Raw genomic sequence first — 9763 nt, 5'->3', positions numbered from 1 at the left:
GTAATCTAATTGTAAGTTTTATAAAGGTAGGTAAACAACAATTTACCAATTCCACTAAAGGAAAATGAAATTTAAAAGAAATTAAGTTAATTGATATTCCTAGGTCTTTTAAGATTCATTGAAACCATTTAGTGACATGTTTAATCTCAGATTATGCTCTTCTATTTGTGACTGGGATACCGATGATCACAAACAAGATGTGAATAACCATGCAAATGTGCTTGGTAACTTCATTGCTAATTATCATCTCAATTGATGTGCTTATGAACCACACACGCACCATCAACAAAGATAATTTATGAGATACCATTTACAACTCTTTATTAGTCTCTATTAGTGTGATGGTTAACCACACAAGCTCCACTAACGACTTATAAAATATAATATGAAATTTCATGGATTAGCATACAAATTTACATTTTCCATTATGTAACTAGATTTGGGATTTTAATAATAAAAAAGGTTATAGTACTTTTTAATATCATTATGATTTTAATGACAATTAATTGTCCTATCAAACTAGTTCGGTTAACGACCATCCACTAATAAAGAAGCGATGGGTGAAAGTGGACCCCTACACCAATAAAAAAAACGGCTAACCTACAATATCCGGTAAAATGATATTTTTTACACTAAAAAACGAATAATGATATCAATTTTAAAACTTTGTTACTAGGTCATTTTCCCTAATTAATTCATCCTAACTATAGCGGCTTATGATGTATAATTAATTCATCCTATTTTCTACTTCATAGAGGTGCATATCAAATTATAATTTTGTGGCTTTTATTTACCATGTCAATTATTGCAGATTTGTTTGTTTATTCTTTTACTAGGTTTGTTGCGGTTTGTTATAAACAAATAAAAACGCATATTACCTTTTATACTTGGTCTCGAAATAAAATAAAGTTTTCTTCTCTTTCGTGTTTATTATTACATCAAGAACTCTTATTCTATTTTTCTTTTTAGATACAAATTAGTACTGCCACCTTCACCAGAAAATGAGTCGTGAGGCTTCACGTGATAATCTTACTCACCATACACGTGTGAGTTGCTCAAATCAATAATGACGTATCAATATTTTTGCATGGAAGAGCATAGCACCGTTTAATGTATTTCATCAATTAAAGTCAATGATGACATATCGATATATTTATGCAGGGGTGGATTTATGTTGTATGAAGAGAGAATTAGGGGGTGGGTGTTGAATATGAACAATCCTTTATTACATCTCTTGATGATTGATTGATTGGAGGAGAAAGAGAGGAGGTGAGAAGCAATAGATTTTTTTTTTTTTTTTTAACTCAAGCATTTTTTTTCCTTTATTATATTTTTTATGTTTTAAATCAAGCATTTTTTTCATTTATTATAAAATTTTCTTATATATCAAGCATTTTTTTTTTCTTTTGATGCGGGACTACTACAAATTAATGTATAGGTCCGATCCTAAAAAAATTAAATATCATCAAAGGTTTAAGAGGAGTTAGAAAAAAAAGACTTTTATTTATATTATAATTTTTTACTTTTAAATTAAAATATATAGAATATATAATAAAAAAATTAAACCCTATACAGCAAACATTTTTTTTAACATTAGTGCATTATTTATTTGAGTTGTTTGATACGGTATAATAATTACAAAGAAATAAACGAACAATATCATGTAATGAATGAAATATTAAATAAATCATTATATTCTTGTCTACTGTTATTAATTTGTTAACTTATAAAAATAGTATAAGTTATTCAGATATTTTGTTTGTTATTTATAAATTAAGAAGAGGTGATATTTTACTTATGTTTTAATTCATCTATTTTTAAAATAAGAAGGTTTAATTTTTATATCTTTTATTTTAACTGAAATATAAAAAGTCATATGAAAATATAAAAGCCAAACCATTTTTAAATCAAAGATAAAAACGATAAGCAGAAATTAAATTCATAAATAAAAAAAAATATTGTTTTATAAAACATAATTAATTAAATTAAGATATATCCTTAAATAAATCATATATAAATGTATTTTGTTATTGCGTTTAATGTGCTATTTTACATTTAAATTGGTTGAAAAAATAGTTATTTATAATCTAGTTTTATTGTTTTTTATCAATTAGCATCTAGTTTTTTATCTATCATTTTATCAATTATTTTTTTCAACTATTACGTCAAATATAACCTATAAAAAAACTCACTAAAAACTAATTTCTAAACTATTATAAGATATTGTTTAGGGTTTCAACGAACACTAATTATATTATACTTTATACTATGGAGTGTTTGGCAAAATAAAAATTATCATTTATTAGTTATAGCTTATTAGCTTATTGGCTTGTAAGCTAATAATTTAAAAAGAGTTAACTTATAAAAAAAATTATTTATTCGATGTTTAATACCGCAACAAGCTATTTTTATCCAAATATTTTTTTATTTACAGGAGTGTGAAACAACTAAGATAATATGTTGTTTTGCCAAACACACTTGATATATTAAATAGGATTGGTTTATGAGTAGTGAAGTTTATATATTTTAGATTTTTACCACAAATCTTTTCAATATTGATATAGTTAGTCATTATAATTTTGTAATTTTAGAAAAGGTCGATATAAGTTGGGTTTTTTATTTTTTATTTTTTTTAATATAGAAAGTAGTATATATGTTTAAGTTTTTCGTATATTGGCAAATTTGGTCTCTATGTCGATAATAAAATACAAAAATTGTCTTCATAATTTAGAAAAACTCATTGTGCATTTTTCTTTACAGAAATGGTCCATTTGTAAAGAAAAAAAAATACAAACAAATTTCGTACCTAATAAAAAATTTACATATTACTCCGCTCGCACGCCCCCCCCCCCCCCCCCCCCCCCCCCCCGGGGGCGATATATCGCCAAGTTTCATCGTTACCTGAGATTTGAATATTTGCATGTTTGCTCCTTACACATTTGTAATTACGCAATTCCGACCCCGCTTGCACTCCTCGTGAAATGGGAAGGGCGCAATTTCTAGTTACAATAAACTTAAAACATAAGCTAACGTATACACGCTAAAGAGACATGAAAAAAGATAGATATCAGACCAGCCGTGAAAAAAGTCCGAAAACAAACCGGTCTAAAATGAAACTGAACCGGGAAAAAAAAGTTGAACCAAAAGAGACCATACCGACTCGACACCATTCGAAACCAGTTTGGAGAAAGAACCAACCATTCTGAGATCGGTCCCAAAAATAGTTGATCGTTTCAAGATTGACGCAAGACCGATCCGATAGTTAAAAGAATCCGAATTTTTGTGTTATTTTTATACTTATAATCATATATTACCTAACTTCTTTCCATATATTTTTTTACTAAATTTTAGCATATGATTTCTATTAAATCTTAATTTATCATTTTAGTCAGGGACAGACGCATGATTTTACAGTAAGGATTGCATGGTAGTAGAAACAAATAAAAATTACGAAAAACTTTCAGCTGTGCCCGAAAAAGTTAGAGGTTGCCGTTGCCACCATGGACCACCCCTAGGTAGTAGGTCCGCCCCTGATTTTAGTATTAATTATAATTTGTAAACAAAAAAAGTCGAAACCAAAACAAAAAACCGAAAAATAATATATTGAAATCAGATAAAAAAAATTCCCAAAACCCAAACATGAAAAAACACACACTACGACCAAGAAAACGTATCGTAAAAGTACAACACCGGTCCCAAAAATGCCGGACCAAAAAGAATATCAGACTAAATAAAGACCGAAGCTCGCAACTAAATAAAGACTCACCCGAGACTAGTTCGGAAAAATTAAACTATTTTGAAACAGAGTTGATTCGTACATAACAATTTTTTTCAATACACAACAATTGGTATTTTAAAATGTTGTATTGTACAACCATATAATATATGAATTGTTGTGTATAACAAAAAAATGTTGTGTACGAATTACTTTTCATTTTGAAACTGTTTCAAAAAAATCAAACCGTTTTGAAACCGATTTAAAACGGATTAGAAACCGTTAATATGTATTTTAACGCTGAATACAATTTTTAAGCTCCTTATCGTGTAAAACCCTACTTATATGGAATAGCGACTGGACAGTCTTTGAAGGTTGAGTTTGTTTTGTGTCATAAACTGGTCCTTGAAAGGAGGAAGAAAAGGCTGTGGACAAAGCAAAAAGAGAGAAACTTAAAAACAAAAGTAAACACGTGTCCTAAATTTGGACAGTAGATAAAACCTCCAACAAGTAAAATCTGCTCTAGATACAACCTCTAACATAAGTACATAACCGATAACTTCAAACCTTTTACATACTTAATGCTTAAAGTAAACTATTAAACAATAAATTTTAGCATTTTGTAACAATTTATTCCAACTTATTACTTATATTATATATAGTAAAAAACATTATTAAACAATAAATTTAAACATTTTATAACAATTTTAGCATTTAGTCCACTAAATTTTTTTCGAACTTGATTTGCCCTTAAATTATTTAAAATTGTTCACATTTTACCTTTATGAGCAGTAACAACCTATCATAAAAACAAAATGTGAATAATTTCAAATAATTAAGAAGTAAATCAAGTACGAAAAAAAGTTAATGATTAAATATAAAGAAAATTGAAAGTTTATTACCCTTTAAAGTTATTTACATTTTTCTTCCTAGTTATTATTTACATCTACCTTTTATATTTGTATGTTGGTTCTATATGTAATTTTCATTGTGCTCCTTTTGATTTTTTATCTTATTTTTAGTTTTATTGTTCACACACACACACATATATATATATATATATATATATATATATATATATATATATATATATATATATATATATATATATATATATATATATATATATAAAGACCGTTGGAATCGAAAATCGAAATCGGTAATAAGGTCCGGTTACCGGAATGTGGTTTGTTAAATTTAAGAAATATCTAAATACATGTTAAACAACCATCAAAATTTGTTAGGTAAAATGATTAATTTTTATGTGTTTTTTTTTCTTTTTTTTTTTTATAAAAAACTATTATGTTTTTTCTTGTCCAAAAATAGAGATAATATCAATGCTAGTTTGTGGTCCATCAATTCAACCCGATTTTTAAAACATTGAAAAAAAATAAAAAATAAAAACATAAATAAACACTTGTCCAAAAATAAAAATGAACCTCCATGCTTTTTTATACATAGACGACCATGATTCGTTTAATTTATTCTAACTATTTTAATTTTTTTTTTAATTTCATCATCAAGAAACATAAATTGTTATCATTGTTACAATTTATTCTAACTATTTATTATTATTATTATTATTATTAATTTCAGCATCAAGAAAGATAAAAGGTAATCTTTAATTTTAATGCTTAAATCATATAAAATAATCATTTTTTTCATTGTTACAATTTATTCTTAACTATATATAGTAAAACATCACATCAACAAAATATTGTCTAAAAGAATTGTATAACTTGGAAATGTTAACCTTATATCATTATATGTACCTTTATTTCTTGAAATTTACTTCAATTCCTCAAGAAATTTACATCAAACCCCAGATTTCAAATCATGAACAAGGGTTTGTTCTTTGTAGTCAAAAACAAAATTGTGTTTAGAGAAACTTAAATTTAATTTGATTATTGATCAAATTCAAATAGAAGATTCATGAGTTAATCAAACAATCTTGATGGGACCCACAAGCTTTCTTCTTCATCTGTTTATATTTTTCAAAATCAAAACCTTCCATCTTCATCACCTTCATCTGCTTCACACGAAACCTGCTCTGAAAAATTGCTTCAAATGAAGGCTCTCTTGCTGTTCTTATGAAGAATGCATATCCAATCATGAAATACATCGATGTCACATAGAAGCAAATCGGTTCCATTACATCCCATGAAAGCTCCCAAAATGTTAGCCTCATGAACGCCGCCGTCTGCACCATTAGGTACCCTAATCCGCCCCAAAGCTCTCGCCGGACCATTTTTTCTGCTTTCTCGTCGATTTCTGACTTCCATCGCTCCATCTCTTCCATCTCCTTCACCGGAATATCGTCTCTGGTCATTAAACCATTGATTGCATTCACTACCTGAAACGAAAACGGATTTGATGAAAAGTTGAACAAAATTTTACTGATTGAACACCGATTTGAATTGAAAATAGACGGATTAACGAACCTGTTCGGGTTTAAGAAAAACGACTGTTCCCAAAATGAGAACGGAACCGGAATCATCTAGAACTTTCGCGAGATCTACACCTTGATCTCTGTTAGAACATTCATCAACACATATCTGAATAAACTCATCGTATGATACATGATTCTTCTGAGTGTTTCTCAACTTCGATTTCACGATCTCAAGTTGCGAAGCCCTAAGGATTTTCTTAGCGTCGGCCACCGTCAACGACGGAGGAGTAATAAGTCCGTCGAGACGGGTTCCGTTTCTGGCAATGTCCATTTCTTTAAGCCGCTCCAACAGCTTCTCACAACCAGGACGGAAAATCTGTGGCAACGCCGCTGAGGAAGAAAGGTACAACGGCCGCCGCTGGAGAAACCTCCGGAAAATCGAGCCGTGTTCCGGATCAGGCGTTACTCTGTCTGGGTCCGGTGGCATCAAGGATTGAATAACGGATGATGATGATGATGAAATGCGGCAACTGCTTAATGTTTGCTTCGATGATTTACTACTGCGAATATTGAACAATCGTTGAATTAACTTTTGCTTGCACGCCATTGATGAAGTTCAAGCTCTCTTGTTTTCGTTTTTGTGCTCGCTCCCAAGAAATTTAGCATTCGAGAGCACCACTATTTATAGTTGGCACTAATCTCAATTAATATTTTAAGTAAATTACAACTTTGGTCCCCGTGTATAGTATATGTTTATGGTTTTAGTCCTTAAATAATTGGATTTCAAGTTTGGTCCTTAATTTATAGCTCTTTTGGTCTCTTACACTAACCAATAAATAGAAAGGACTTGGATTCATCAAAGCTCAAAGAATTTGAGAAGGAACGAGACAACAATGAGAGTTGTTACCAAGAAATTGTTTGCTTAACCTGATGTTGTATAAATTAGTATAGATCGTAGATTCATCATAATCATGGGTAATTTTAATTCTCTTATTTGGTAATCAGTTGTGTTGGGTGGGCTCAGTCAATAACTAGGTTTGGTGCTCATTAATCTGTCAAAATTAACAAATTAGTCAAAATAAGTCAACATAACTAATCAAACTTAGTAGAAATTAATCCGACTTGGCGGTCATTAATTAGTCATAGTTAGCTAAATAGTCAAAATGTTTAATTTTTTTTTTATATAAATTCTTTTATATCTTAGGGTCCTTGGTGATTAATCACTTGACCTAGACGACCAACTATATATAGCCTAATGGCTTCTAAAACCTTGTTCATTTAAACTCACCGGGTTGCAATTTATGTAGGAGTGACTAGATTTTCAAGGAAGTCACCTAACCCAATATCGAAACATGGCTTACAATTTTCTACATATTTTTCTTTCTTTATCCCTTTTGACTAGTTGAATAAAAAGTGAGGTATAATTTAAAGTTACAAATCAATAGGAGAAATATACACTTCAAGTTGAGAAAACTTCCTTCGAATTTACAAAGAAACAAAGTAAGAGAGAATTAGGAACGTTAAATAATTATAAGGTTGGAACAAACAAGAAGCTAGACAGCTAGGTATATGCATTTGTCATTCAAGAAGTGTCCCCAACTTTCTGTTGCAACCCAACCAATTAATTTCTCTTTCAAAAGTATACAAATAGCTATAAAAAATGATACTTAATCAAAGAAAATATGTTCAATCATGATGAAGGAAAATGGTGTTTTGTGATGGCGGGAGAATTTTCGTATGTAAGGGATCACAAGATACATTAGAGAGGGAATGGTGGTGCACCGCTGAGACGGGGAAGGAAATGCATGAAAGAGGGAGGCAATATGTGAAAAAGAAGACTATGGTAGCAGTGGCAACTCACGGTGGTAGCACATAAGAGCCCGACAGTGATGTTGTAGTGCGGACTATGGGAGAGAAGGCTGAAAGAAGATGATGAAATAAAGTGGGCAGCGGGAAAAAGAAAGGGAAGGAACAAAATCTTATTTTACATATGCAATTTTTTTTATATAAATTACTAAAATGTAAAAATTAAGAACAATATAGTCATTGCATATATACTTAATCTGGAGGTATTATTGTGTAAAATCCAAGGACCAAAAATATTATGAAACTATGAGCTAAAGACCAACTTTGCAAACCCATTAAATTTGGGACCAAAATAAAACGTTCATACAAAACTGAAGGACCGGATGTGTAATTTACTCTAACGTAACTTACTCTAATACTATTAAAGATAAGATCAGCTGAATCCCCCTCTCGATTATAAGATGTTAAAGAAATAATTCGTAACGTTTTCATTAATGTATTATTACATTGTACGTATTCTAAATTTTTAGTCCTAATAAGTTATCTAGCAAGTCAAATGTTATTCTTTTTTTATAATACAAATTGATATTACTAAAGATGAAATATTATGAATGACTCGATATAAAAAGTAGATTTTATATATTTATTATAGAATCAAAAATTTATTTATTCCTATTATAACATTATATATCTTTAAAATATGGTTCTTATTAGGTTAACGATTTAGAAGGCTAAAACACTGTCACATGCATACATTTATCCATAATCATTTGAATTATAATTATGCTTCTTTAAACTAAATTTAGGTGTTATGGCATGTCATTGTAAGTTGGTATCATATATATCTCAAAATATATGATTTTAACATGAAAACTAACATATTTTTAAAATGTTTACTACATCGGCTTCTATAATACATAACGCTTTTCAGTGAAGAAGGAAAAATCCATTAAAGAAAGAAAACCAAACAATGTGTCCTTTTACATATCTAAACCAAGTATCATCGTGCAATCTCAAGTACATCGACTTCTAACGATTTTCAGTGAATTAGGTCATGTTGGATGCTAGATAAACACACAATAAGGTTTACGGTATGTTTTAGTTATATGGTAAGTATTTTTTTTTTTTTTTCATTTATTGTTGAACTGAATAAAGTAATGTAAAAACCCAAGCTAATTTGATCTTATTTATGTATGAAATATGGAAAAGTTTTCTTTTAAGGAATGGATTGATCATAAACTTCCAAATGAGTGGTATTGTACAATTGTATATGATCTTCATACTCATTTTTAGACGAAGATAAAAATATGAAATAGAAGCATAGAATTTTGATTTATAGATTGCAACTTTGGAACCTTAAATGAATCTATACAAATCGAAGATATATCAAGAGGTTATTACTGTTAAAAAGGAATTAGAATAAGTTAACTACAAATTTTTTGTTTACAAATGTTTTATGCTTGTGTTTTTATTGTGTTTTTAGCTTTTTCTTGTTTTTTACAAAGTTTTTAGGGTTTAAGGGTTAGTGTAAAGGGTTAAGGGTTTAGGGTTTAGGGTGTTTATAAAGGGTTTAGGGTTTAAGGTTCAGGATTTAGGGTTTAAGGTTTAGGGTTTAGGGTTTAGGTAACCCTAAACTGGGTTTAGGGTTTAAGGTTCAGGGTTTAGGGGTTAGGGGTTAGGGTTTAGGGTTTAGGGTTTAAGGTTTAGGGTTTAGGGTTACTCTAAACCGGGTTTAGGGTTATCCTAAACCCTTTATAAACATCTAAAATTAGAGGTTTTTACGGTTCTTAACTTTTTTTGGTTCTCATTTGAACCACTCCCTATATATATATATATATATATATATATATATA

The 9763-nt window shown here is 29.5% G+C and overlaps 1 protein-coding gene across 1 annotated transcript; it reads right to left on the bottom strand.

The window, feature by feature from the left end:
* Positions 1-5452: 5452 nt before the first annotated feature.
* LOC145039820 (calcium uniporter protein 3, mitochondrial-like) lies at positions 5453-6748 on the bottom strand. The gene is made up of 2 exons (XM_078987827.1): positions 6157-6748; positions 5453-6068 (listed from the first exon to the last, which is right to left on the bottom strand). Exons 1-2 carry the CDS (start codon positions 6709-6711, stop codon positions 5646-5648), a joined length of 978 nt encoding a protein of 325 aa, XP_078843953.1. The 5' UTR covers positions 6712-6748; the 3' UTR covers positions 5453-5645.
* Between the last annotated feature and the right edge of the window lie 3015 nt (positions 6749-9763).

This window comes from Lactuca saligna, chromosome 4 (assembly GCF_052625555.1).
Source record: "Lactuca saligna cultivar CGN05327 chromosome 4, ASM5262555v1, whole genome shotgun sequence".
Taxonomy (NCBI): domain Eukaryota; kingdom Viridiplantae; phylum Streptophyta; class Magnoliopsida; order Asterales; family Asteraceae; genus Lactuca; species Lactuca saligna.
The sequence above is the reverse complement of the archived record's forward strand: the minus strand, read 5'-3'. Positions and strand labels throughout refer to the sequence as shown.